At 56.4% G+C, this 27,709-nt stretch overlaps 11 protein-coding genes across 11 annotated transcripts; 6 read left to right on the top strand and 5 right to left on the bottom strand.

The window, feature by feature from the left end:
- Positions 1-845: 845 nt before the first annotated feature.
- Positions 846-2,709, bottom strand: B0T15DRAFT_318227 (uncharacterized protein). Its single transcript, XM_062864022.1, has 3 exons — positions 2,135-2,709; positions 1,534-1,918; positions 846-1,467 (listed from the first exon to the last, which is right to left on the bottom strand). The coding sequence occupies exons 1-3, from the start codon at positions 2,632-2,634 to the stop codon at positions 988-990; spliced, it is 1,365 nt and encodes a 454-aa protein (XP_062717407.1). The 5' UTR covers positions 2,635-2,709; the 3' UTR covers positions 846-987.
- An 18-nt stretch (positions 2,710-2,727) lies between these two features.
- B0T15DRAFT_544157 (uncharacterized protein) lies at positions 2,728-3,664 on the top strand. Its single transcript, XM_062870049.1, has 3 exons — positions 2,728-3,067; positions 3,136-3,199; positions 3,253-3,664. Exons 1-3 carry the CDS (start codon positions 2,966-2,968, stop codon positions 3,465-3,467), a joined length of 381 nt encoding a protein of 126 aa, XP_062717406.1. The 5' UTR covers positions 2,728-2,965; the 3' UTR covers positions 3,468-3,664.
- A 158-nt stretch (positions 3,665-3,822) lies between these two features.
- On the top strand, positions 3,823-4,690 carry B0T15DRAFT_577911 (ribosomal protein L34Ae; the record flags this gene model as incomplete). The annotated part of the gene is made up of 3 exons (XM_062871077.1): positions 3,823-3,985; positions 4,076-4,199; positions 4,502-4,690. Exons 1-3 carry the CDS (start codon positions 3,948-3,950, stop codon positions 4,688-4,690), a joined length of 351 nt encoding a protein of 116 aa, XP_062717405.1. The 5' UTR covers positions 3,823-3,947.
- Positions 4,691-5,227: 537 nt separating this feature from the next.
- On the top strand, positions 5,228-6,629 carry B0T15DRAFT_317595 (uncharacterized protein). Its single transcript, XM_062864018.1, has 2 exons — positions 5,228-5,933; positions 6,030-6,629. The coding sequence occupies exons 1-2, from the start codon at positions 5,342-5,344 to the stop codon at positions 6,230-6,232; spliced, it is 795 nt and encodes a 264-aa protein (XP_062717404.1). The 5' UTR covers positions 5,228-5,341; the 3' UTR covers positions 6,233-6,629.
- A 166-nt stretch (positions 6,630-6,795) lies between these two features.
- On the bottom strand, positions 6,796-8,604 carry B0T15DRAFT_404775 (S-adenosyl-L-methionine-dependent methyltransferase; the record flags this gene model as incomplete). Its single annotated transcript, XM_062865266.1, has 4 exons — positions 6,796-7,014; positions 7,071-7,822; positions 7,890-8,376; positions 8,488-8,604. The coding sequence occupies 4 exons, from the start codon at positions 8,602-8,604 to the stop codon at positions 6,796-6,798; spliced, it is 1,575 nt and encodes a 524-aa protein (XP_062717403.1).
- Positions 8,605-8,957: 353 nt separating this feature from the next.
- Positions 8,958-11,457, bottom strand: B0T15DRAFT_318068 (glycoside hydrolase superfamily). Its single transcript, XM_062864021.1, has 4 exons — positions 11,097-11,457; positions 10,919-11,023; positions 10,113-10,855; positions 8,958-10,020 (listed from the first exon to the last, which is right to left on the bottom strand). Exons 1-4 carry the CDS (start codon positions 11,264-11,266, stop codon positions 9,290-9,292), a joined length of 1,749 nt encoding a protein of 582 aa, XP_062717402.1. The 5' UTR covers positions 11,267-11,457; the 3' UTR covers positions 8,958-9,289.
- A 1,055-nt stretch (positions 11,458-12,512) lies between these two features.
- On the bottom strand, positions 12,513-13,750 carry B0T15DRAFT_317574 (uncharacterized protein). Its single transcript, XM_062864016.1, has one exon. The coding sequence runs from the start codon at positions 13,579-13,581 to the stop codon at positions 12,661-12,663; it is 921 nt and encodes a 306-aa protein (XP_062717401.1). The 5' UTR covers positions 13,582-13,750; the 3' UTR covers positions 12,513-12,660.
- Positions 13,751-14,612: 862 nt separating this feature from the next.
- On the top strand, positions 14,613-19,637 carry B0T15DRAFT_317830 (uncharacterized protein). Its single transcript, XM_062864020.1, has 4 exons — positions 14,613-14,885; positions 14,963-15,118; positions 15,226-18,352; positions 18,410-19,637. Exons 1-4 carry the CDS (start codon positions 14,824-14,826, stop codon positions 19,538-19,540), a joined length of 4,476 nt encoding a protein of 1,491 aa, XP_062717400.1. The 5' UTR covers positions 14,613-14,823; the 3' UTR covers positions 19,541-19,637.
- A 592-nt stretch (positions 19,638-20,229) lies between these two features.
- Positions 20,230-22,259, top strand: B0T15DRAFT_505856 (WD40-repeat-containing domain protein). The gene has a single exon (XM_062867542.1). The coding sequence runs from the start codon at positions 20,333-20,335 to the stop codon at positions 21,851-21,853; it is 1,521 nt and encodes a 506-aa protein (XP_062717399.1). The 5' UTR covers positions 20,230-20,332; the 3' UTR covers positions 21,854-22,259.
- A 1,035-nt stretch (positions 22,260-23,294) lies between these two features.
- On the top strand, positions 23,295-24,722 carry B0T15DRAFT_405108 (insulin-induced protein-domain-containing protein; the record flags this gene model as incomplete). The annotated part of the gene is made up of 2 exons (XM_062865282.1): positions 23,295-24,115; positions 24,191-24,722. The coding sequence occupies 2 exons, from the start codon at positions 23,295-23,297 to the stop codon at positions 24,720-24,722; spliced, it is 1,353 nt and encodes a 450-aa protein (XP_062717398.1).
- Positions 24,723-25,295: 573 nt separating this feature from the next.
- On the bottom strand, positions 25,296-27,275 carry B0T15DRAFT_544142 (uncharacterized protein). The gene has a single exon (XM_062870048.1). The coding sequence runs from the start codon at positions 27,072-27,074 to the stop codon at positions 25,497-25,499; it is 1,578 nt and encodes a 525-aa protein (XP_062717397.1). The 5' UTR covers positions 27,075-27,275; the 3' UTR covers positions 25,296-25,496.
- Between the last annotated feature and the right edge of the window lie 434 nt (positions 27,276-27,709).

Below are 27,709 nucleotides of genomic sequence, written 5' to 3'. Positions count from 1 at the left end.
AAAATTATATGGCCGTACGTCTATACCAGCCTAACCCGGACAACGCCCACCAAGGAGGTTTGATTTCTGAGATAATAAGGTAGCGGACTGCTGCATTCCATTCACTATTCGTTTTCCGTTTCTATGTCTGAGGTCACACTTCCCAGTGATTCATGAATAATATTACAGACAAACTGAGCTAACCGGACAAACAAGCCAACACAAGGGTAACTGCCAATATGATACCTAAACAGCAATGCTAGCGAACCAACCTGCTCCTCCTGCAAGCTGAACAAGGTAGCTTCCACGACCTGTCCCCCAAACATGTTCAAACGCCAAGTGAGCCCTGTCTTCCGCCCGCCCGTTTTCTAGTCCCTTTGCTGACACCAGGTCCATAGTCCCAGCGATGCCCATTATGGATGGTAACCGAGAAGAGAAGCATGAGAGATAAGCAAGCGAAATAACCATGTAATAGAGACCCAAGTGCAAACAAAAGAAGAAAGGAAAAGGCCCAAAAAGTACTGAAGCCCGTGCCAAACAGAGTATCTACAGACTTGCTCACTGCCCATGCCAAAACGCCGCTGAAAGGGAATACATAGACAACAGGGAAAGCGCAGTTGAAAGATGGCAACAAGACGACAAAAAAGCCCCCCCGGAACAGACAGCAAAGTCTGCGACCTGTCCTGCCATGTGCATGCGTCCCTCCCCCGCCCGCTCCGCCTCATCGGCCGGGGCTCTGACTTCCATGTCTGTGACCTCACGGTGCGGTCTTCTCGCCTGTCCCAGCGCCTCTTCTGTTTATTATGCAGGCGAAACGTGTCCTCGGTGGGCAAAAGGACACGAGTTGTTGAAAGATAAAGTTCCGACGGAGCTTTCGTTCTCTTGCCCTTCTGTTGGTCCTGGCAGGCCGCCAAATGCTGCAAACGTGCGTACTTGCTGATCGTGTAGCGAGTTCGAAACCAGTGCCTGCTCGTGTCGGCCCTCCAGTACGTATTGGATGAAACCTCACTATTGGTCGTTAACCATCATCGGCAAGCCTTCCAACCCGCGGCTCCCCATCTGACTAAGCCCGCTCTCCACGCCGCCCATTCGGCTATCGACGAGGGATTGCATGCCTCCGTTGGTCAGTGCGCCGTTCCCGATGCCGCTGCCGCCCATGTTAGCGGGTGGCATACTGGGTGCGCCCATCTGCGGCACGCCATTGCCGCTGAGCATTGGTGGGCGTTCTCTTTCCAGGGCCTCGAGCCGCTTCTCCACGTTGGACAACGCCCCCCTCAACTGGTTGAAGTTGTCCATCATGTCGTGCGATAGGCGGTCGATCTTGTTCAGCATGCTCCGTAGGCTCTGGGCGACGGGCGTGTTCTCCTGCCCCGGGGGGGCGGCAGGAACGCGTGCCTCATGGTTGTGCCGTGACTCTTGAACGGAGAAGCGCCACTGATGGTTCAGTTGCACTTCGCACACGGCTTTTGCGCGCCACGGACAGTCGACCTTGCGGGTGCTCGGGTTACGCTTCTTAGCTGTAGAGACGTACTTCACGCCGCCACGGTCGCATACCAAATCATAGCGCGTTGGTTTGCCTTCGCGATAGTTGCTTGCTCGCAGCTTAACCACGCCATAGCCCTGCTGGTCGGTGAAGCGCTGTACCGCTGCTAGCAGTTCGTCAAACGTGCGGTAGACCAACTCCGGAGGTGGCGCTAAGCCACCAGGGTCGCTGCCGGGATTGGTGGTGCTACCAGGGACACCAAGGTTGCCCGGCGGCGCGGGCAGTGTAGGCTGCACAGGTGGCGCAGGAGGCGCGGACGACTGTTGAGTCATTGAAGAGTAAGCAGCTTGCGGTTGTTGCATCGATACTGAATTCGCCTCGGGACCCGCCGACGCTGGGAAATTGTATGAGGGAATCGCTGATGCCGTGATCTGCACAGCTGTCTGTGGCAAGTTGCTGGTAGGAACCTCAGCGGTCCCGTGCTGTGCTTCAGGCAATACCGGCTGCGACCCGCTAGCCGTCCACGGTAGGCCGACGAATTCGGGACCGCTTGTCAGCGCTGGGAGGAGGGAGGAGAAAATGCTAGCAGGTGCTGCCGTGGTTGTTACGGTCGTCGGTAGATGGTTACTGGCAGAATGAGGGACCTGGTAGTTCCAGTCGTAGAGGCTGTGCTGATGGTTGATAGGTACGCTCTGCTGTTGTGGTCCCTGTTGTTGCGCACCCTCATCACCGTTCAGGTGGAGGTAGCCCAAGACGGAGCTGTCCGGTTGGTATGAGCCAGCGATGGCGCTTAGGCTGGCTGGGCCGACCGTGTCGTGTTGGTTTGGGGTCGGGGCAAGCGTGGATTGCGGCGCAGAAAGGTGATTGTGCTGCGGAGCAGCGCTGTACCCGCTCATAAAGGGCACACCGATCTGGCGCGGTAGTATAATTGATTCGTTTCGAGAATTGGTAGCTGGCACGCGTGCACGGTGTTTACAGGACCACGCACGGCTTGGTTCTCTGACTCGGAACTCTCGCTTGCGTGATTGCCCGGTGGGTTGTGGGTCTGGGAAGCTATATGTAGGTACCTCCAACCCTGGGGGTAGCCTGCACTCGTCTGATAGGATGGGATGACGAGCCTGGTGTGCAGGGTGGCCATGCACTAGCCCATGCAGCCAATGGACAGACAGCATCGAACACGCTAGCCAACTCCGTATGAGCAATTGTAGCTGACACGGTGCCAAACATCCGTCTGATTTAGGTGCCAGGCGGTTTTGATTGGTCAATCAACGTCCATACCCTTGCATATCACTTACGAACTTTTTGATTCGTCTCGACATGTCCTGGAGATAATCAGACGTTAGCCCTTTGCTCGTCATCCCATCCTATCAGACCTGCTTCCTACAAGCCTCCTTTCTGGACTTCTACCTTGCGAGGCGTTCTCAAGCCGGCACAGGCTCTCTTCCCTTTCTGGGGACATCATCCTCATTACTTCTAGATGTTTTTGCAGGTCTGATAGTCAAAATGGCCAACAGTCATATGGCTTCACCTATCCCCAAGGACAGCGTGCAGGAGGAAGAGCAGCTGGTGGAAATGCTTAGCCGTCTGAACCAGGTGCACCTTCAGGTAAGTTTGGTGAAGCCAGCGATTCGCCACAGCGTCAATGGTGCCCGGTGTCTGACCTTGCCGTGCAGCTGCGGCAGCTTCGCTCAACACTTCCACGCATGTTAGGGCCATTGATGGACAAACAGCCTTCTCGTAAGCCTAAATGGGTCAGCACGAAGTGCAGCCGCCAACTAACAGCACGACAGCCCAGGCTGCCTTTGCCGCCTACATGCAGTCTGTCAACAGCACGACTAAGGAGGTCACAGGCTTTCGGGAAGCTGTTCGTGGCCTGCAATCTGAGGGGATCTTTGCTAGAGCGGCTGCCAGCCAGCAGGGGAACCCAAAGGGCATCAAGCCATGGCGAGCCCGTAATGATCCGGACTGGGCGAACCCAGATCCTAAGCGGCGCCGGCTTTCTTGACATATCACAACTAGACGATCTAGGTAGGAGCAGGTTTCTTTTTCGGGATATAGGCGTCTGGTGGGAAACATCTATCGGTTTTCTTTGGATGGGAATACGGAATGATACCAAAGGCAAGATTATCATCTTGTTTGATAGCCACGGTAACTATATTACATAGGCACTTTTGAAACAAACAAGAAGCGATACGTTCCCTACCTGGTCGAGACCTGACCCGATGATCTTCTGGTGAATGTAGGTACCTACGTACCTTGTCGCCTGAGCTGTGAGCCACAATGCGGCTGGTGGAGTCACATTCTGCCGGCTGTTGCTGTGCTCCGCCAGGTGTCAAGGCTCGAAGTCCGAAAGTTGGGCCGCTGTGTGGGGCTTGCATTCTGCGCCCACACAGAAATTTGCAACTGTATCTCAAAATTCAACAATCGCCCACACCGTGATCGAGTCGACGGAAACCATCACCTCAGCGACGACAACACCGCAGCAATGGCGCCCTCACGAGTCACCTACCGCCGCCGCAACCCGTGAGTCCTCCTATTCCGCTGATTTTACGGGAGAGAGAAAGACGAAGAGCCGAAGAGGAGGAAAACGGGCTAACACTGTGTTTCCTGCAGCTACAACACCACGTCTAACCTGACGCGGGTTGTTAAGACTCCCGGCGGCGAGCTCCGGCTCCTTCACATCAAGAAGCGCGGCACTGCCCCGAAGTGCGGCGACTGCGGCATCAAGCTCCCTGGTGTAAGTGGTTTTGGGTTTTGAGCGCTCCGTGTGGGGGTTGGGACATTTCGAAGGAACAGCCGAGGGACGATCGATAGCGACCGAACAGCCGCGGAAACCAACATCGAGCTTATGACACTGCGAGGGCTAGAGACCGGTGTCCATCAGCCGATTGCGAAGCCCATTGCCGTTCTGGGCACGTTGGTTCGCTGTAGACCGATGCATTGCCGCCTTTGATGTCGGTCCGGCTCGACGCAGCGGAGATAGAGGCAAAGTGAGATAAACATCTGGGCTGTTGTGTGCTGACGTACCGTTTTTCGCAGGTCCCCGCTCTCCGGCCCCGGGAGTACGCCCAGATTTCCAAGCCTAAGAAGACCGTCCAGCGTCCGTACGGTGGTTCAAGATGCGGAAACTGCGTGCGGGACCGCATCGTCCGGGCCTTCCTCATTGAGGAGCAGAAGATCGTCAAGAAGGTGTTGAAGGAGCAGAGCCAGGCCGAGAAGAAGAAATAAATGCACTTGGTTTTGGTTCGGGCGGGCGGATGCTGAGTTGACGGTCTCATTGTTTCGGTGTTCACTTGGGAGTCGGGCCGCATGCCATACACATACACACAGCCGGGGTTTGGCTGTCTCTGTTCTTAGGGCTGCTTTTTACTCCGGGACGAGGTTCTCAATGGAACTGGACTTCATACCGTGGTTCATGGGCTGGGATGCTGTGGGAAACACAGCGAAGGGAGTTTCGAGCACCAAATGGCACAGTGGTTACGGTCGCGAGCGAGGAACCCAAGGGACAATTCAAGCAGGTCGCGCTCAGGTGGATGGTTTTTGATGATAGTGACGAGGACGGGAGATCTCCATGCCTCGGAAATGTGATGAGCAGCCTTACTCGTGAATGCCGGACGCTTCTCATACCTACCGCGCTCGTTTCGCTATTCTGATGCTCGGACTGTATTGAGTATGAGCTGGTGGGGATGCCAATGGGGGAAGCTGCGGGCCCGAGCTTTCAAGAACCCGTGCAATGACGTCGACTTGCTTACACAGTAAATTTCCAATTGAGATCTTAACACGGGCATCTTTAACTATTAGCGAGCCGCTGCGAGTCAGTGAGAGTTTCCCCGGCGACAACAAAGGCATCCCTCTATAGCCAGCGCAACATCCGCCACGATGTCGACCCCATCACCAGCCCTCCGTGTTCCCCTCACCACCTGCCGCATCCTTCGTTCCAACACAACCAAATGCGTTCCCCGACGACAACCACCGTACTTGAGGGTACAGACACCACTCCTCCGCCTGCCGTCCACCACCACCATCACCACCACCGCCTGCTGCAACAACAACAACAACAACAACAACAACAACAACAACAGCAACCGAGATGCTCCTGTGCCCAGCTACCACCGCGCGGTGCACACGTCCCCGCCAACGGACCGACAGCGCAAACAGCTCGCCCACAACCGCGAAGAGGTTCCTGACCAGCCGCCGCCCACTGACTTCGGCCAGATGGACTTGCTGGGCTCCACCCCGGTGCCGTCGACGGCCGTGACGGCCTGCCACGAGGACGGCTTCTCGCTCGATTCTGGCATCCACATCACGGGTGGGGACGGGGCACTCCTCGTGGGCGGCGAGGCGTTTGCTTGGCGCCCGTGGAGCAGCACAAGTACACCAAAAGGGGGGAGGAAATTGGTGAATGACAAGGGCCAATGGGAGGTGGTTGAGGAAGGGTTTGCGCTTTTGGGGGTTGTTTGGCCTAGGCCTGGTACGTTCTTCTTTCTTCTCTCTTCTTTTCTTATATCTATTTTGCTTTTCTTCCTGGCTACATCACAATCTGCGAACGTTGGGCTAACACGGGCAGATCTGCTGATACTGGGGTTGGGCCCGGAGATGAGGCCGCTGAGTCCTGCCACGAGGAGGACAATCAGCAACCTCGGCATGAACGTAGAGGTGCTGGACACGAGAAACGCGGCGAACCAGTATAACATGCTCGCGACCGAGCGCGGGGTGGATAATGTTGCTGCGGCGTTGATACCGATTGGGTGGAAGGAGGGTGCGCAATAGAGTCCGATTGAGGGAACGACGTGTGCCTGTGAAGAACAGCTACCAGGTAGGGAACCAGTTGTTGTACGGTATGATACCCGACGGAAAGGTAAATAAATACTGGCGCAGCTAGACCTGGTTTAAGAAGGCCACTTCTCCTGAGAATGACTAATGAGAGATCATTCGAAGACGACACAGCATTTTGTTATCTTGAACGACGGGAACACGCGGAATAACGGTATACTCAATACTTGAGGGAATGGGAAATCACAGCAGGTTCCTCGGACACAGGGACACGTTTCCCAAGAATCCCAACCCAAGGACAGCTCGAGTCCCCCTTCATTAAAAACCCCCCACGTTTCCGTTTTTTTACCGTCCCTATCTCTATTTTGCGACCGTGCCCGCCGTTATCGTGAACAGTAGAGCCATCCCAATAGGACGGTTCCTAGCCTTTCAACTAACTGTCTGCTGTCCAACTCTAATGTTTACACGGGTAGAACTTCAACCAGCCGGTCCGCCAACAAACCCGGTCTTACCCGAGACCACTCTTGCATTCAGGTCTTCCAGCTCCATGTGAGCACGTCCTAATGCGCAGGAACGCTGGGGAACTCCGCTGCATTGGCCTCGGCCCACGCCTTCAAGTCAATCTTGGCAGCAGCGGCAGCGCCGCCGAGGCCGTGCTGCGTAGGAATGCCCTCCACACGGTGGAACGAGTTGATGTTCTTGTGAAGCACGATCTGGTAGCAGGTGGCGCTGCCCTGGCGGGAGATGATGGTCGAGTAGGCAAGGAAGTACTCCCAGATCTGTTCTCTGGTTAGCATCTCGAGATCACACTTTTGCGGTTGGCTGGGAAACATACCCGGAACCATCTCTTGCCATACTTGGCCTCCACCTTCTCGCGGTTGGCCATCCAGTTGCGGTACCATCTCCAGAGAGTGGCCGAGTAGTGCACGCCAATGGTATCGACGCTCTTGACCTCAAAGCCGGCGCCCTCGAGCTTGTCGATGAACCAGCCAAGAGGAGTCGAGGCATCAGCGCCAGGGAAGATGTATTTGTTCATGAAGAGACCCCATATCAGATCCTCATACTGCCAGCTCTTGCGCAGACCTGCAATCTGGAGAAAGAAAGTTCCATCGTCATCCAGCATCTCATTGACCTGCTTGAGGAATGAGTGGAAATGGCGGACTCCGACATGCTCCGCCATCTCCAGGCAGGTGATCTTGTTGTAACCGCCCTGAGGGGTGGGGATGTCGCGGTAGTCCATGCACAGAATCTTGCTCTGTTCCTCGGGGATGCCAGCTTTGCGCAGGGCGCTGTTGCCCCAGGCAGTCTGGTTGCGGCCGAGAGTGATGCCGGTGACCTTGGCGCCATAGTTGACGCTGGCAAAGCGGGCCAGGGTGCCCCAGCCGCAGCCGATATCCAGCATGCGCTCACCCTCCTTGAGATTGATCTTTTCGCAAACCACGGTGAGCTTGTTATCCTGGAGCTCCTCCAGGGTCTCCTCGCGGTTGATGTCGCTGATGACGCCGGAGGTGTAGATCATGCGCGGGCCGAGGAACCAACCGTAGAAGTCGTCGCCACGGTCGTAGTGGTCGCGCACCTGTTCCTCATCTAGTAACCCCACGTTAGCACGCCCTACACACACGGCTCCCCATCTGGAAGAACTGAATCGACTTACCCTGCGACCGGGTGTGCATGATGACCTCCGGGATCATGCCGGTCAGGAAGAACTTGATCAAGCCGTAGGTGAAGCGGAAGCTGGCCCAATCGTGACGGTACTCCATCACCTCCAGACAGTCGCCATTGAAGTCGACATCGCCGTCAAAGTACATCTCGTGGAACGTTTCCATGGGAATCTTGGCCCTGCCGGAGTACTTGGCCTTGTCGGCCGGCTTCTTGAAGGTGAGGTAGTGCTCGATGGGGCGGCCGGGAAACTTGGCCTTCTCATTCTTACGGGGCGACATGGTTGAGGCAATAATCCAGAACGCGGCTAGCAGGGGAAGGGTGGTGAAGAGGGCCAGGAAGATGGCCGTCTTCAGACCACCACCAAGCTTCCATGAGAAGTAAAGCGGCACGCCGCCGAGGATGGAGAAGAGCAGAGCGTTGGAGAAGCTGTCAGTGCCCGCACCGTCAGCGGGCAGAGGAGCATTCTTGATGGTCGGGTACTGCGTGCGGCGGTTAGCCAAGTGCCAATTAGCTTGGTTGGAGCTATGATGGTGTCTGTACGACCGTGTCGTGATTCCAACACCAGCCTAGGAACGTGCGTATCAACTTACCGAAGTGGTGCGCACTCCGCACTCCTCAAACTTCTCGAAGGTCGGTGTGGGAGCCTTGGGAGTTTCGATAAACTCGAACTCCGACTCGCTGCCGTTGGCGCTCTGCGGCTTCGACATTGTGGCGGCAGCTGCTTCTGCGACAGTCCAATTGCGGACTGTTGAGAAGACAGGACGAAAAAGTCTGGGGAGAAAAGGTGGAAGGAGGACGGTGATGGGGCTACTTAGCTTCGTCCACCGCACTTTTTCGAGCTGGACGGGAGCCTCCCCTTCCCCCATGAAAGGGGAGCTGGGCTCCAGGGTTTGGCGGTGGACGCGTGTTTGTGGCTGGCAGTGGGGTCCGCCTGTTAAACGCTATGGAGTGAAAAGCTTGGCGCCCAGTGGCCTGGAAAGCAACTTGAATCTTTGCAGGGATTCCAGCAATTGTCCATTGTCTCACGGCGGATGATCCTATTTGCCCCTTTTCCTGCCATGCACTTCTACTACTACCTAGTTTAAGCTCTAATAACGGGCAGTAACTACGGATACCTATCTTCGGATCATTGATGTCTTAGACACGGTTCGAATTACTTGCGTATTTTTGCAGACAAAGTGCACCGCTTGAGGCTGTTGAGTCTGTGATGCAATGGTTTAGAGCTGTGTGTTTACTCAAAAGACGCCACAGCGAATTCTACTCTGACCTACTAGGTAGGATTTAGACCATGACCTATCGGTAGTCCTATGACCTCGATGCTTCCTTCAGCTGACTTTTAGCCATCGCGATGGACCTACCATATGTACGGATACAAGGCAATCTCTGACAAGCCTAGCAGCCAGCGAGATACAGCCTCCCCTCCCACGGCCTCAACTTCCTAAGCCTACCATTGACTCCCTCCTCGAGCACTGCGGCATCATCATGACTCCCCATCTTGAACACCAATCCCCCATACGCCGGGAGCTCAAGCTCCTGCTCCTCTCCCGTGAAGTTGAGCGCCACGGCCGCTCTCTTCTCCCCGGCCGTCTTCCCAAACACGAAGGTGCTCTCGTCTTGCATCCCAAAGCCCTCAAACGCGCCATGCACCAGTAGATCGGCGTGCTCCTTTCTGAAGCGGATCATCCTCTTCCAGAACCCCAACACCGACGCCGCCCCCTCCCTCACTTGTCGCTCAACATTGATCTCCGGGTACAGATCGTGCACCCTCATCCAGGGTCCGCTCTCGCAGTCGGTAAACCCGGCGTGCGGCGCGTCGCCGGTCCACTGCATCGGCAGGCGGGCGTTGTCGCGCCCCAGGATCTGCAGGCCGCGCATGACATAGGCCATCTCGGCCGGGTCGTTATTGGTTTGGCGGGCCATGGCCTTGTAGAAGTTGACCGACTCGATGTCGCGGTACTCGTCGATGGGCCACGACCGGGGCACGTTGATCATGCCGATCTCCTGGCCTTGGTAGATGAACAGCGTGCCCGTCAGAGCGCAGAGCATGAGTGAGAGCAGCTTGGCCGAGTGGACGCGGTGCTCGGGTGCGTCGGAGGCATAGCGCGATACCGAGCGGCCTTGGTCTGTTTTAATTTTTATTTATTTTTTCACACTGTTAGATGATGTGCCGCAGGTCTGATATGGTAAGAGTGGATGGTGCTATCTACCCACGTACCGTGGTTCTCGCAAAACACGGTCGTCCAGCCGTCGGTGCCTTCGATAAACTGCTGCCACTTGGCCACGATGCCCTTGAGGAGCGGGAGTTTCCATTCCTGAAAGTGGTACTTGTGCTCGCGGCCCTGGCCGATGTCGACAATGTCGAACTGGAACACCATGCTCAGCTGCCTGTCGCTCGCCCCCACGTACTGCAGGACTTTCTTCGGGTCCGGCGTGTGCGGTAGCTCCCCCACCGTCACCGTGTCGTAGTGGTTGAGGACCTTCTGGTTCATCTCCCTGAGGAACTCGTGCATCCTGGGCCCGTTGGCGTAGTACATCCAAGCCGGCTGTTCGTGGAACCTGGAGTCAACGACGGGAGCGTCCTTGAACTCGACGCCCTTCGAGTACATGTTGACAACATCCACCCGGAAGCCATCGACGCCCTTGTCGAGCCAGAAGCGCATGGCGCTGTTATATATGGCCTCACGCGTCTCCTTGTTCTCCCAGTTGAGGTCCGGCTGCTCCTTGGCGAACAGGTGGAGATAGTACTCGCCTGTGTGTTCGTCGTATTCCCAGGCCGGGCCAGAGAAATAACTCCTCCAGTTGGTGGGCGGCAGCCGGGTGCCGTCCTCTGCATAGCGCGGAGGCTTCCAGATGTACCAGTCACGCTTCGGGTTGTCCTTGGAAGACCTTGATTCCTTGAACCAGGCGTGCTGGTCCGATGTGTGGTTGACGACGAGGTCCAGGATCAGCTTCATGCCCCTGGTTATTGAGGTTAGCTCGCTGGACAAACAACAACAGATATCCCTGAAGGCTGGTGGCTACCTCTCGTGGCAAGCTGCTATGAGATCTTCCATGTCCTTGACAGTGCCATAGGGCGGATATACTTTCTCGTAGTCCGAGATGTCGTATCCCATGTCAACCTGTGGGCTGTCAAACCTGCATAGACGCCAGGAATCAGCACTATAGCTCAAGACAGATCGTGCCCCAAGAGAACACTTACATAGGCGAGACCCAGACCACGTCAACGCCCAGGTCTTTTAAATAGTCGATCTTGCTGAGAATACCGGGAATGTCTCCAAGGCCATCTCCATTGGAATCCTTGAAAGAGGCGGGATAGACCTGGTAGCAGACAGCATCTTTCCACCATGGCCTTGCCGTCACGCCCGCCATGTCTGGGATGTTCAAAAGGTGAGTGGGTGTGGGGGTGCGTGAAGCGGAAGATATCAAAGACCCAGACCGGGAGGGAGAGGAAAGCAGGACAAGGACGTGGAACTCAGATTAGCGCTGGTACTCGAGCTTGTTCATACAAGCAACCGTCGTTGGGTCAACAGAGGATCGGAGAGACCGGTAACGCAGTTTGTTTAAGTTGGGTAGCAAACACGCAGTGTTGGCGAACAGCTGTCTTACCATGCAGAACCGGATCGGCAAGCTTTACAGCAAAGCATAGAGACGGTGCATATGAGCAAAGCGGGCACCAACAGCAGTAGCACCTGTTGTTATGCGGCAGCTCCAGTCCACTCGGTCCGAATCCTCGATGGGGCGCGAGTAGCCAATGGATTCGGACTGCAGGATCCAGTTGCCATGGGGAAGACCAGTGGCTATACACGTTGAGGAAATCTCCATCTTTCCTTCTGCCTATAATAAGCCTCTGAACTTGGTCACCATTGGGAAAGTTAAGTCCCAGCTCAACGGCGGCAAGGTAATCTGGTCGTGGTTTGTGGGTTTGAGACAGAAACGGTTGCCATTCTTGTCTGCTGACTGGTGTACATTTCCCGAACGGTTCCTTGGCGGTGCATAGAGTTGAATCACCACTGAGTGATCCCGGTCTGGAACCGAATTCTGTACTGGAGGCTCACGGGAGACGGAACGGCTCACCCTTGTCCTAGCCCCTGGAGTAAGGGACCAAGGTGTTGTCCGACGAGCAGAGGTAGGCGAGGCTCTGTCGATGGGACCCAACAGCCGGGGAGTCGCTCAGGCTGTAGAGGTCGATAAGCGGGTTTCACAAGCCGGGCCCCGGCCTCAAACAAGCTGCCAGTCCTTTCTTTGATGGTTGGGCCGTTCACATGTAGGCACCTTCTCCATCGTGTCCGCGCCGTTGCTCTAAGTGTATCTCCAGAGCGATTCCCGTGCTGAAGGTTCCACCTAAACCTTGGAGTGCCAGCCGCACAACGTTGGCTAACACCGACCGATGGATGGTTCGGTCGTACCCTTTTCCAAAGCGCGCAACATAAGATGTCAGCTAGAGGGTCTCGTTCCATGGTCAACATAAAGCCCAGACATTCAAGGTGACGAAAAGACGGGGCTTGACCAGGGCGGAAAATATGAGTGTATTATCCGCTGTTGGAAACCAACTGGCTTTGAGTCTACCGCTCGACAGTTCGCTTTCCCAGGCCGGCTTGTATTAGTGTTTGGCAAACTGGTAACGGTGCGGTGCTGCGATACCCACCTCGGCCAAGCGCTGGACGTTGAGGATGGCAACATATGCGTCCCAATGGGACAGATAGGATCATCTGAACAGAAACTGGTATCGTGTCGGGTATAGAAGGCGGGTCGTGGGGGGTTCTCTATCTGTCTCGTCCGCGCTCTCGCCCCTGTTCCCTTTCCCTCTCCCTCTCTCGCTTGTAGCTGTCGGCGTACCGGTCATCGACGCGCTGGCGCTTCTTCCTTTCCTCTCTCTGGTAGTCCTCGAGTCGCACGGGCCGGGAGTCTTTGCCAGCCTTCTGATTCCAAGCCCCGAGATCCTCCGCGCCTTTCGCATCTTTGGCGCCGAGGCCCGTCAGATTGGCGTGTCTCGTCACTTCCTTGACTTTTCCCTTCATCTTGCCATCCCAGCCAAAGCGTTTCAGGAGCGTTGCCCCAAAGTCATCGATGGGCACGACTTTGTAGTCCTCGGGGCGCGGGTCCCGGTCAGCGGCATCAGAATCGATGTATTTGCGTTTCGTTGACTTCGATCCCATGAGCGCGTCCAGGGCCTCCTCGTCAATACTTTTTGTATGTCCCTTGTGCCCTGTTGAATCCCCTTCGGAGTCAGGTGCGCTAATTCGTGACTTCAACTCTTGCCCGTTGTGTTTTGTTCCCGTCTTCCCCTTCATGTTGATGGTCAACCCCCACTTTACGGGCTTGTCTGCAGACTCAGAGCTGTCTGCTGCGACTCCACCTCCACCGTCTGTGGTGCCAGTTTCGTCAGATGGCTTGTCTTTCTGCTTTCCTTTCGCATCTCGGCCATCTCGTCTTGGATTCTCGTATTGCCCTGCCCCATCATTATCGAGACTCCCGCCGTGGATGTCGTACGAGGTGATGACCTTGTGGCGGCCGTTTGCTTGCTGGTGGTCATCATCACTATTTTCCGACTCGGAACCCTCGTTTAGAGCGTGCGCTCGATGTCGTTTCCCGTGCGCAGGACGCGTGCGTTTCTTGATCCCGTGTGGCGAAGCGCCGGCTGGCTTTCCGAGCTGAATCGCTATCCGGGACGGTTGGTCTGCCATGTTGCTCCGGGGCCGGGGAGGAGGATAAACTGTGAGAGCAAGCGATGGCAATCCGTTCCAAAGTAGATTCCGGATAATCTTTTGGTACTGCAAGTGTTCGCCTGTTTACCGCATTACAGCCAATATTTATGTCAAGGTCAAGATCTCAGGTTGGAGAACTTTGGACCCGGCCTGGCAACATGATACAACATAGCTTTGGTGGGGCTTGCGCACTGGCCAACCACACCCCATTGACTCTTGGACCCTGCGTCGATGTCTCTCCACCGCCGGCCAACACAGAGATGAATGGTTGCTCTCCAACACAACCTACTGCTTCTGCAGGGTATACACCTCGCACCTTGTTCTCGCAGCTTGTTCTCGCACCCTCCAAGCCGTGCCTAGAGTGGAACCGCCTCTGCTGCTCCGACACAAGAGACAACTGACCCCAGGATGGAGCCAGCCCTGGACTGCTTATTACCGGCCGTGCTCAGTCGGCGGGTTAAGCAATGGCTAACGATTCCTCAGTCCCAGAGCCCCGGCTTTTGCGGGTAGCGGTGAGGGTTGGCTTCCACAGCGTTCGATCTGCTCGGACCCGGCAGCGAAGAAACGATAGGGCGTCCTACCCAGACCGCTGGTGTCGTTCACTTTGCTCTCGGTTCCCTTCGAGGTCTTCTCTCAGTCTCATGTCCATTTCCTCCACCGGATATTCCTCGGCTGCCAACCAGCGGCTCATGGAATCCCGTCATGGATATGGCGGTGGAGTCTTAAGGTAGATGGGGGAAAGGTGGGTCACAGTGCGGACTAGGTACCTGCCCGGTACTTCGATTTCTGTTATTAACACGTCAGATCCAGTCTCATTCGGACGCTTTCGGCGGCCAGAAGCCCTAGGACCCAGCAGACTTAGGCGTTCTCACATTCCAAATTGGGTGCACACAGGTGCCATCACACCGCTGGACGATCGCTAAAGCGGCCCTTTCCTTCATTCCTTCAGGCGTTGCTACGCCCCTCCTTAACAATTTTGCCCCCCAAAACTGCAGGTGCGTCGCGCGCCCGCTGATACGGTTATCTCAACACACCCCCTCAGCAAAGCACGGCAGAGATTTACGCCCTGCTTGAAGAGGTCATTCAATCTTCGCATTGTCAAAAAGTCGCAACGCTGCCATTTTCTATCTCTTGTTGTTGCGATTTCGGTTTTCCATCGCTCTGTTGAAGTTGACATCGTCATCCGTTTGATTCAAAACGGATGTCGCGGTCGCCGATGACATGACTGAGCAGGCGCTCGCCGACCGCCTGAAGCTGCTGAAATCAAAACGGGCGGAATTAAGGTGCGAAGAGTTCCACTGGATAGAGCTCAATTTCCTGATCATTTTGATGTGCGATAATCGGTGTTAACCACTTGTAGCTCAATTGCGTCTTCGCGTAAACGTAAGCTGCGTGAGCTCTTCGCTATCGCAGCCGCCGACCGAGATGGCGTTCCCAACTTCGATCTAAGCGATCCCGACGCGCCGCCGACCGCGCCTGCGGAAGAAAAGTTCCTGAACGAAGCCGACATTCTGCAGTACGTTTTAACTATCCCAGTATACTATGTGCATTCCTTTCTCCTTGCTGTCTTGGATTGTGCCGCGTGCGAGATCAAGTTTCTGAGTCGTGGCATTTCGCATGTAGAGGTTGGCGATTAAACGAGCACAACATACCGGCGCGTCGGAAACGGCTGTTTGATACACAACAGCTTCGTGCGCGGTACGGGCCTACGGCGACCGAGAAGACCACTCGCGATATATCGAACAAATCGCGGGAGGGCGGGCCACCCTCGTCGAAGCTCCAGAGCGGAGGACCTGACGACCGAGACGTATACTCTGGAACAAGCAGGAATGTAGACGACTTGTCGGTTGGTAAATCGGCTACGGATGCCAACACCGCGAGCGCCGTGGTTACCGAACAGCAGCATGGCTACCCCGACAAACTGCAAGCGAATAAGAATCTTGTCCATCCCCAAGACCGGGGCCGGGGCGATGGCGCTTCCGACGGACGCGACGGGGGCCAGGCACCTCTGGGCAGCAGGACGATGGTACCGCGCTCGGAAGGTTTGGCCGCAAGTCCCAGGCTGCTTCACGACGACGGACAGAGCGTGAAAGATGCTGAGGCCACATCTCTGGATCAGCGGGTGCCTCTCACTGATTCTGTGCGCTACGCTGACGCCTTATCATCTCCCGGGTCTACTGCGCCGTCAATGTTGACATCGGCCGTGCACGATGCGTCTGCGAATACCAGCCCTGACAACGACGGACCACAGTACTTGGAGAGGACTGAAGAAGCCCCTCTTCAGGGACTGAAAGAGCGGCCCATGGTACAGGAAGGGGAACATGGTGGCGATACCCAGGTCATTGCGACTTCGCCCTCGCTGGAAGTGTCGCCTCTAACGACTGTTGATGGCGTAGAAGCGCAGCTGCTTGAGGAATCGGTGGCGGCCCAGCTATCCCAGCCCTCCAGTCGGCCCGCATCATATACAGCTCATGCACAGCACTCTGAGCCTGCAGGCGATGCTGTTCTTGCCACCGGCAGTCTCACCAAAGCTGTGGAAGGTGTGGAGGAACGGGCCCAGTCATCTGTGTTAGGGGATAGTGCGTCGCAGGTGGCGCACGCTGCATCTCCCACCGGACAGGCAGAAAACCAGCGGGATGATAAGACTACCCCGGAGGTAAATCGTACCGGTGTTAACATGCATGAAATGAGCAGTGATAGTATCGTGGTCCCCATGGACCTCGACAAACCAGATATCGCTGCATCCCGAGACACGACGACACCAAACGCATCACAAAACACCACATCCACCCTGAAAAACATCCCTTCTCTTCCAGGAGCTGCCGCTATGGATCGAACCGGACGAGATGAGTTACTTAAGAACCCGCCATCGTCCACAAATGTACCTGGACCTTCTGCCGAACCGCCCCAAACCTTGGGGCCAGAGACTCCAAGCGTGTCTCGCGCAACCGAGGAGCAGATCTCCGCACAGAAGGCTTCCTCCGGGGCCCAACTCACACTGCTCGCCCACAAGGCTCGTGAGAAACGACGGAAGAGCGTCCCGACCGTGATTTTCGGCAAGCAACCTACAAAGTCGAAGCCGAGAGACGAGGGCACAGTTGTTGTCAGCCAGCAACGGCCGGGACAGATCCCATCCGATGACTACTTCACGCCTCTTTTCATTGAGGGCTTCACTCGGCAATCAACGTGGATGAAGCCTATCGAGAAACTCTTGAACCAGGCCCACAAGACCATCTCAACCTCGGACCAGTACGTTTCGATCCTAGACCACCAAGCTTGCAAGATTTTGCGGCGTGTCTATCATCTTCAGCAGCACGACAAATGGTCATTGAGGCAGCCGGTACGATGCCCAGAGCCGGCAAGACCACCGTCTCACTGGGATATCGTCCTCAAGGAGATGAAATGGATGCGCACCGATTTTCGCGAGGAGCGGAAGTGGACGCGAGCGGTTGCGCGAAACCTCGCCTATGCCTGTGCGGAATGGGTCCACTCGAGCCCGGCAGAGCGGTTGGCGCTCCAGGTGAATGCGGTACTTCCGCCACGATCAGCAGACAGGATTGCGGGAAGCACGAATGTCAATACCACTAGTGCTATGGACGAAGCGATGCCGGATCTCGTTCACACCGATTCCCCGATGGAAGCTGAGGAGGAGCCCCCAGAGATCATGGTTGATTCTGCTGCCCCATCTGCCATCTTCGCCCTGCACGACGACGAGGTTGTCTTTGCCCTACAGCCCTCGAAAACGGCGGATCTCCTTCTAGAAAACCTCCCAATCCATGGTTCACCACTGCAGGTCCCCAAATTCGACTTCGTCGGCGCGGATTACGATCCAGACGCAAAGTGGAAGCGTCCCGCGGTGCCTCTCAGCAAGTATGTTGAAGGTGAAATGGTTCTGACCAACAACACTCCACCCCGCAAGCGCCGTCGATACGACTATCTTGCGGAACACGAGGGTGAGGGTGACATGGTCTTTGAAGAAGACAAGGACAACGGCTCAGAGCTACGGCCCGAAAACACTGCAATTGCATTGTTCAGCCCTGATATGAAGGGCATCCGAGATCGACTCCACGCTGGCCACCAGTTCCGACCACCTACCGAGCACCCTATGCCCCCTCAGACCTTCTTTGAGTGCCGAACTGCGTCTCAGTGGACGTGGGCTGAGGATGAGCAGCTCAAGTGCCTTGTCCGCGAGTGCTCATACAACTGGTCTCTGATATCGACAATGGTATCGACCCCCTCGGCGTTCGCTTCCGGAGCCGAGCGGCGTACACCCTGGGAGTGCTTTGAGCGATGGGTTAGTCTCGGCAGCTTGGAAGGCCTGCCAAACGATATGGCGAGAACCCCATATTTCAAAGCCTACCAAGCTCGGATCGATGCGGCGCAGAGAGCCATTGCGCAGCACAACCAAAATGTACAGCAGCAAGTGGGACCAAATGGTGCGGTTACGCCGATCCCCAGACGGAGACCGACCACGAGCATACGTGTTGAGCGACGGCGCAACCAGAAGCACCTGGCACTGATTGATGCTATGCGGAAACTGGCGAAGAAGCGAGAAACTGCGGCCCAGAAAGCTCAGCAGGTGGCCAATCTGGCGGCCATGCGCAAGGCGAACGAGGTGCCCAGGCAGCAGCAGATTCAGAACAAGACGCCGCGAGACTATAGCATCATGCGGTGGGAGCGGGACCAGGCGCTCGCGGAGAGAATGGCTGCATACGCCGCGCGGCAGGCTGAGGCGAATGCCAGGAGATTGGTAAAGTGCCCCATTTTGACGTGAAATGGTTGACCGCATGAACTAACCCACCCGCAGCAGCAGAAGCAGAGCAACCCCGGCCAAGCACCGGGTACCCCGGGGGCTGTTCCTGTTCCGCAGGCGGCAGCGCAGCTCGCTGCGGCAAACCCGCTCAACAACGCCGCGCTTCTCAATGTCCCTGGGCAGCTTGCCATGGCCGCGCACAATCGAGTTCCAGGACGAGTTTCGATACCAGGGACTCCCGGGTCGGTTCCTGCCGCTGTACAAGCGCGACTTGCCGGCGGCCTTGTCCCGCCGCTTCAAATGGCAGGCATTCCTCAGGCTCAGCTTCAGGCAATGCAGGCGGCGGCACAGCAGAGACTTCCAATGGCCAATCCTCACCCCGACATCAACCTGGTGCTTCAAGCACGGTCAATTCAAAACCAACAACGAGCCGCCATCCAGCAACTCCAGCAGCAGCAGCAGCAACAGCAGCCATTGCAGCAACAGCACACTGTCCAGGCACCACCACCACCACCACCACAGCAGCAGCAGCAGCAGCAGCAGCACCAACAGCAACAACAACCCGCCCAGCCACACGCGCAACAACAGGTAGCACAGCAGCAACAGCCGCCGACTGGCCAACAAGCGCAGCAACTGCCCCAAGCGAACGGGGCCCAGGGCTCCCCAACACCGTTGCGTAGCGTGGTCAACGGCCTCAACCAGGGGGCGTTCCTGACGAACGCGCAGGCTATGGTAGCATCGTTCAATGCGGCCAATGGTGCTAGTTTGGTGACGTCGCCGGGTCCGGGTTTGAGTATGCCCGCCATGCCAGGCAGATCTCCCGGAATCCTGAGCCAGCATATCACACAACGACTTGCGGAGCTGGAGGCGCACTACCGGGCTAAGAACGCAAACCTCCCACCAGAAACAGTGCGGCAGTTGGCAACTGAGCATCTGGGTCGCCTGATCGTGCAGAGCCAGCAGCAAGCACAGCAAGCAGCAATGAACGCGGCCGCAGGAGCGGCAGCACAGCAGCCAATGAACAGTCCACATCAGTATGCTTCACTCCTCCGGGCCCAGCAACAAGCACAGGCCCAGCAGGCGGCCGCCCAACAGGCCGCCCAACAGGCTGCTCAACAACAACAACAAGGGCAGGGGCACCAGAGACAGGCGAGCGGAAGCGCGACGCCGGCTCCGGGCAAGTAGTCGCCGGACACATTATTTGTGGTGGTCGCAGGTGGTCAACCATCCTAGGGAAAGAAAGCTTTTGTCGATGATTAGAGATCGATCAGCGCCCAGTTTAGCGAGCATCCTTAACATGCTGTTTTGAAAAAGACCTACCAGCCCCTAGCAGTGCAGCACCGAGCTTACAAGCGAGAACGCGACTGGACTATTACCTATGCAATTGCGATCCAGGAAGATGGGAAGACGGGCGTCCTTCGACTTCCGATGCCGCCATTCTAACGCCTCCATCGTCCAACTATCACTCGTGCATCACTTCGAGGAATGGATTGACCCGGCTTCGTTCTTGGTAGATGAGGCAGAAAGTAGCTACATTTGGTAGACGGTCTAGCACTTTGGCGTTCGAGGCATAGATGTGTCTCACGAGGGGTCGGTGTTAGGGGGGGTTCATGTGTGTAGATCTTCCATGATCGGTCAAGACAAGGATCAGGGTGTACATGCTAGTAATGTAATCCCCAGTTACAGAAGCCGTGATGAGAATTCTTGAGCGTCTCATGGGTTCCATAGGTACCTTAGGTATTTTATTACCTGTCCACGTGCTGTCCCATGAGCTTCCACGAAGCTGGGCGGAGCTTGGTGGGGGGAGCGATAAGATAAAGTAGGTAGGCTCAGGTAGGTATCCGTAGCATCCACTTTAATTCGTTTGCTGGGGGAAAAAAATACAGATCCTCATGCCGCCGTCTGCCTCAACTATCGACAACCCCCGACCCGGACCAGGAATTGACCACTAAGGATCACTAACGATTAGAAACTACCATGGCCAAGAGGAAACGAGAAGCAGCTGCTGAGGGCGAACATGCCGAGGCCAAGACGTCGACGAAGAAGGCGAAAGGAGCGTCCAAAGTACCAAAGTCGGCTGCCTTCAAGCTCAGCGACGGTCACCCCGTAACAATCCAGATCATTGCAGGGTCCTACGACCGAGTACTTCATGGTATCACGGCGACCGTTAAGCAAACCTCCATTTCCGCTGTCTCGAAGTCTACGTCAGAACCACAATCCAAGCCTGAAGACAACAGCTCCTCCTCGCAACACGCCGAGTTTGCCGACACGTTCCTCTTCAACGCGCACAACTCGGCCATCCGCTGCCTCGCCCTATCCCCGCCGTCTGCACCGACACCAGGGCAATCCCAGAAAATTCTGCTTGCAACCGGCAGCACGGACGAGCGCATCAACATCTACAACCTCTCGGCCCACCCGCCATCCACCCGCGCCGCAGACGACCAGAAACTCCTCTCCTCCCTCGCACCCCGCCCGATCCTCGAGAACCCCAAGAACCGCGAACTGGGAACCCTCCTCCACCACTCCTCCAATATCACCCGGCTCGTGTTCCCCAACCGCTCCAAGCTGCTCTCCGCGGCCGAGGACTCGACCATCGCCGTCACGCGCACCCGCGACTGGACGCTCCTGCACACGTTCAAGTCGCCCATCCCCAAAATGCAGGGCCGGCCGAGCGGGGACACGGCCGCGCAGGGGGCGGCGCCGAGCGGAGTGAACGACTTTGCGGTGCACCCCAGCAACAAGATCATGATCAGCGTCAGCAAGGGGGAGCGGTGCATGCGGCTGTGGAACTTGGAGACGGGCAAGAAGAGCAGGGTGCTGAATTTCGACAGGGCCGTGTTGGCCGAGATCGGAGAGGGGAGGCACTCGACAGGCGAGGCAAGGCGGATTGTATGGGGCAGTTCGAGGGGCGGGGAGGACGAGTTTGCGGTCGGGTTTGACCGCGATGTGCTGGTGTTCGGGATGGACTGTGTGCCTAGGTGTCGGCTGATGAGGGATACGAGGACGAAGCTGCATGAGTTCTGCTACGTTGAGACGGATCAAGACAAGGAGGAGTCGCTGCTGGCGGTATCGACTGAGGATGGGCGGCTGCTGTTTTTCTCAACCGCAAAGGAGGACTTGGGGGAGCCGCTCAAGGATAAGATGCTGCCGGTTGCTAAGCTGGTTGCACAGCTAGGCGGGAAAGAAGCAGGCGTTTCCGGGAGGATCAAAGACTTCACCATCTTGCTAGTGGAGGACGAAGGCGGGAAGAAAGCGTTTTTCGTCGTTACGGCGGGCAGTGATGGTCGGATCCGACTTTGGCACCTGGTTAAGGACGACCTGAGCGTCGATAACAGCACGGCGAAACAGGTCGGCAAGCTCCTCGGGACATACGAGACACAGAACAGAATCACTTGTGTGGAGGCGTTCGTCATGATACCCCGGCCCCAAGGGGCCGAGGAGAGCGAGTTTGAATATGAGTCGGGGGAAGAAGGGTCGGAGGACAGCGACGATGAGTGAAAAACCATAGGTAGCATTGGTGCCTTGTAAATAATCGTGCTACCAGATAAAGTTGGCATGGAAGGGCTCTCTCGTTGCCCGAGTCTATTGTGAGCCCCAACCTTTCACATGCGATCCTACACCAGATCGTACACCACCTCGCCGTCATTATAAGGTGACGTCAACTGATTATCAGCGTGGCCCTTCACCACCTGGATGATATGGTTTCCAGTGCAGATGGACCACTGTGCAACCTCAGCCACGGTCTCCGGATTGACGACGCAGGCGTTCCCGCAGGTCGAAAAGCAGGAATAGTAATCGCCAAGCGCTGCACTCAACCACGAAAGGCCGCGAAGTGTGGGGTAATTCTCAGGCTCTAATAAGTGCCGTCAGGCGACCACAACTTCAAGTCGGGCCAGGACCGGCGGCCAGCGCTGACTCCCCGGGACGCGTCCTCTGACGCTGATCACATGTGAATGAGAACCAATAACCGGTACCCGCGTTTCTACCTAGAATGGACCCACTTGTCGACGGGGAGGAACCTTGCTACCCTTGCTTCCAAGGTTGCCAATTCTCCTCTTCCGGGTGGCTCATGGAATTCGAAAAGCCAGGGTCCGCCGCTTGTCAGTTGTCACAACAAGAATTGGGCACTGGTAAGACACATGCACGATGCGGGCATCCATGAAATGGGTTTTGAATGAGTGAGACGAGTTTGATACATCACAAGCATCTTGTCTATTGTATGTATTGTACATTGACATGAGCAAGCCTCGGAGCGTGTTCCGCCCGGCCTGTTACACAGCTACCCCAATAATCCTGTTGGAACGGACATTGAGCAAAGTTAAGGTGCCTAGCAGCACAGTCAGCCGTGTTGAAAATCCCCATCCGTGCGCTGCCTGTGTCACTTCATGCACGGTCGGCACACTGCACGCTCTGTCATCTGAGCCCTGTTAGACGCCTATGGCCAGTTCTTTAGCCGTATAAACATCACTCGGCAGACCAGTCGACGCAGCGGAAGAGAACAGCTAAACGATATCGATCGATCTGTGGCCCTAGTTGGGCTTATGTTGTCAGGGCGCTTGCAGCGCCTGAACCGAGATCTGGCTCTTTCCCAGACATCATTCCTCCCTAGGTTGTTCTGTGCACACCTAGGGCACGAATCATCCCATTTGCATGTTTACTAACCGGCTGTTTGACACCGTGTTCGACTTTTTTTATTTTGAGTTAAGCCTGGGCAGGCCTTCCGATCTGTCACAGCTTACAACTGGCGCCTGTCTCGTGCCTTACCTACCAACGATACCGGTGCATTGGATCAGACGCTCGCTCACAACACCTCGCCGGGCTCCGGAGGCATGCACTTTCGTGTGAGAGCCTTTAGCTAGCCGCGTTCAAGCAACATTAGTACCAACAGCATCATCCCGGCATCACCATCTACACCAGGAGAGAAGACCGGCTCACAGCAATGAAGAACGCCAGCGCTACTACAGACGGGCGTTCCGACTCGCCTGGGCCCCAAATCATCCGCCCCATTCCCCGCCGGCCCTTCAACGCCAAGTTTTCCAGCCCGACGCCGCCGGAAGAGGACGACTATTCGTCCTTTCCGAGCCCCCAGATCAGCGCCAGCGACCTCCGCTTCCTCGCTCCTCAAAACCAGAGCGGCAGCCTCACTCCGAACCGAGACGGCACCACCCCGCTCAGTCACACCTCCTCCTACCGGAACTTGACCTCGGGCACTCTCTATGGCATCTATTCCCCTTCAACAACAGGCCCCTTCGACACGGAAGACGACCAGGACCAGGACCAGTACTTTCCCGACGCCACCGATACCCCCATCGAGACACCCGCCCCGCGGCCCGGAGGACTGGACGAAGAGACCTACCGGCTGATGCGCAGCCGCGCCTCCCGCGAGTCTTTTTCCTCCTCGTCCTTCCAGTCCGGGAGCACCAACCTTCTCCTGCCATCATCGATGGGGCCATCTTCGTCACGGGGGTGGGTGGCTCTGCTGCAGCTCCTCCTGCGCGCCGCGCTGCTGTTCGTGCTCGGGGTCGGCTACGGCGTGCTGGTCACCCGGCTCCCCCGATCGCAGAATTGCCATCATAATCACCAGCACCGTCACCTGGCGGCGTATTACGAGGCCCAGTACGAATGGCGCTATCTCGTCTTCTGGGGCGTCGCCGGGGTGGCGCTGGGCAGCTTGCTGCCCTGGTTTGATCGATTCTGGGAAGCTTCCGCCGCGCAGATGAGCCGGGGCGGCGTCGTGCTCCCCCCCCCGTCATCAAAGGAGTTGCTCCTAGGGGGAGGAGAAAGGGGGGGAGGAGGAGGAGGAGGAGGAGGAGGAGGAGGAGGAGGAGACGGGAGTGTTGATGCCCCGATCACGGAGAAACCCTCGGCGTCCGTGGCGCCCCAGGCCGACTGGGCGCTTGTCGTGCGCGGGATCGGCGCATTCGTGGGGATCGTCTTCGCCATCCGCAAGCTGCCCTGGGCGTCGACCATGCAGGTGTCGCTGACGCTAGCGCTGGTGAACCCCTTCCTGTGGTACCTGATCGACCGCTCCAAGCCCGGGTTCCTGCTCTCTGCTGCCGTGGGGCTGGCCGGGTCGGCTGTGATGATGGGGTTGGATCCGCATGCGATGCCCGCTCCGACGACGGCGGCGGCGGCGGCGTCTGCCAGTTCCTCGTCGTCGGCAGCGTCGTTGCTCTCTCGCGCTGATAATCCCGCTGGATTGGCTGGCGGCCATAGCCAAGGGCTGGCTAGCCAGGAGACGATCGAGTTGAGCATCTGGATGCTGAGCGTGTTGTTCTGCAGCTGTGTGTGTTTTGGGAATATCGGCCGCCGACTGGCGCTGAACTCGTCTGCCGCCGGCAGGGGGAGGTGGGGAGGAGTCAGGTGATGATCATGAATTTTTTTTTTTTAAAAAAAAGGCATCTCGGATGGGTGTGGTGTGAGGGTAGCGTCTGTTGGTTGTAACACAAGGTATCCTTTATCAAAGCAAAATATCGATACTGGGAATGGACGAGTTCGAGTTTCCAGCGGTTAAAACCACATGAACCCGGTCGTTCTGATAGGTGCCAGGATGAAGATGAAGAAGTTGAGCACATGGTGCATTGAGAAGCGCATCTTGGCTGTCTGTTGACTGATGTAGATTCGGGCAGGCTAACTTGTGAAAGAGGTGTGGCTTAGAACTCGGTTTGTGATGCTGATATTCAGGATCGAGACGGAACCAGGTTCTCTACCATACTGCCCGGGGCAAAGGGAGGCTTTTATTTATGATCCCTCAACAAGTCACGCAATATGGCTTCAAAAACCGAAGCCGGACATCGCTGTCAAACATGAAGATGTGTTTGTTGAGCCAACCACCTGCTTTGTCTTCGAATTAGTATTGTGCCTGAACAATACTAAGGTCAAACATCTCTTGCTTCACGACACTCGTGCTCGACATCTAGGACAAGGAACTGCGGCTTGTGGGCCGTAATCGCTATTCGAAATAAAGGAGATCTAGACGCTGTCTCCCTGGGCTCGCGGGCCAGGGCTACTACCCATGCTTTGATAACATGTGTTGGCTAAAACGAACTCAGAGTATCCCATCCGTAGTGACCCTCTCTATGTAAAAGCAAAACAAACATTCCGCATTCCTTATTAGTGCAGCACTCACCAAGGCAGATGACTACAAGGTAGCGCACCGCTGATGACGCACATTCGACCAAGATAACCAGGCGGAATCGACCGGTGGCCCCAGCCCGCAGTCGAACAACCAATCCCAGCACATCTTCAGCCGTTCCCGCACGCTAGGACAGACGAGTAGTTCTAGCTTGTCGGAAGTGCTGACGCTGACGTTGAAGTTGGCGAACCACCAGGGCAACTTGACTGGGTCTGCGGGAGGATCTTCTTCGTCGTAGGACATGGCGTATTTGTCCATATGATAGGACCACTTGGGCCTGGCCTTTATGTTGTATTTGATGAGGTCGACGGCGTACCTGAGGAGGAAGTCCGTTGGGACTCGGTCGATGTCCGCCCTGGATGTCAACCTCGAACTGCAGGGTGACGTCTCGATGGCCTCCTCTTCCTGCTCCTCTGCAACACCGATGTCGTGTAAGCGTCGAACCCTGGCGCGGTGGTGACCGTCGGCGTAATAGTTTTCAAGAACCGAGAACCTCCAGACACCATCTACGACGAGTTGTAAACGGGTAGAGTCGAAGGGCGCAATGTAAACGAGGTGAACCGCTGTGCCAACCCTTGAGAGATCGCCGGCTTCTCTTGTGCGGGCGACCACACCCAATAGGCTGGGCACTGGTTCTTCATGCGCGTGCACCTTGCTCCAGTAGCCCGGCTTGTCCACAAGGATCTGATTGCGCACCCCGGGAAATATCACCCCATCATGGTGATGCATCAACATCTCATCAACCTGTGTCCTTTGCCAGTCGCGCCGGACCTTCGCGACCTCGTCCTGCCGCACCTCGGTGAGGTCAGGCCAGAACGACTTCAGCATCTTGGCCAGGACCGCGTTTGGAGGACACCTGTCAGGCCGTATCAACAACTCCCGGCCACACTGGGGGCAGCGCCTGTTTTCGTCGGGGAGCTGCTCCAAGCATAGACGGCAAAAGGTGTGGCCGCAGGGAGTCGTGACGGGATCGTGCAACATATACATGCACACCCGGCAGGCGACGTACCCCTTTGTCGTTGTCCTTATTTGCTCCAGTGCTTCGTCATCAAAGGCGGTACATCCGTCCGTCTCGGAGCTTGGTAGGTAGAACACGCGGTCCTCACAGTACTTCAGCAACCCCTCTCGGACCAACATGTATACAAGGATGAGGCTCCCATCCAGCGATGGAACCTTTGGTTGGGCCGCCTCGGCGTCGATGATAGTCTTCTCCAGTGCGTACGTCACCCCGTTGACGGCGAGACGCACGACGATGTCGAGCTTACAGTCGTCTGCGGCATGGTCCCTTCGGCAGGCTGAGATGGGACAGCTGATGCGGGATGCTCTGGCGATACCCTTTGGGTAGGTGATGTTTCTTCGCGCACGGGGGTTCGGTAGGCAGCGTTGGCAGACCGCGCTACCACACGGGAGAGCGACGGGCTCCTCCAGTATTTGCGAGCAGACAGGACACTGCAACAGACGGATGATGTTGCGTTGATCAGCTGCTGACAGCGTAATCTCGCTACTGCTGGAAGTTGCAGTATCTGTGGGGGACGCTGGCCGAGGACTACGGCCGCCGTCCGGGGTTGCAGAGTATGCAAACATCGTTCGATAGGAGTCGAAGACGTGCGTTTGGCGAGCGTCCAGGGGCTGTGTAGGGGAAATGGTAGTTGTGGTATGGAATATAAGGAGTCATGCTTGAAGATGCTGGGTTCGCAGCCCATCCACATGATGCGATATCGAGTAAATGGACATTGAAACAACGACTCGAATTGACCATCTCGCAAGCAGCGGAAGGAGCACCGCATAGGAGAAGCGAGGGGGGGGGGGGGTGAGCAAGGGCCTGCACATTCACTAAAAAACATCTTTCAAACCAAAATGACAGGAGCTAGGAGAATGTCGACCAGCATCTTGTCCCACGTCTCGATCGGGCGATTGCTAACCCTGGTGTTGAATTACCCATCGGGAGGGAAGCCGCACCCGTCGTTGGCAACTGCAACCACTGGCAACTTATCATGATGGATCTCCTGCTTCTCGTCATTTTGTTTCTCGTTTGCTCCAGCCTTCTCAGCCATGACTCAACGAAAACAGAGGGTTCACCTCTTGTACCTACCTTAGGTAGACTTCATCATTCTCCCAATTCAATCCCCAAATCCTCAACGGGGAGAAGGAGATAGGTGAGCGTTGCCAGAGCAACGACGCACCATTACCTTGGCCAATAACCAAGCCCCTGAACTGGG

This window comes from Chaetomium strumarium, assembly GCF_033439665.1.
Source record: "Chaetomium strumarium strain CBS 333.67 chromosome Unknown B0T15scaffold_8, whole genome shotgun sequence".
Classification (NCBI taxonomy): domain Eukaryota; kingdom Fungi; phylum Ascomycota; class Sordariomycetes; order Sordariales; family Chaetomiaceae; genus Chaetomium; species Chaetomium strumarium.
This window is presented reverse-complemented; position numbering and strand designations above follow the sequence as displayed.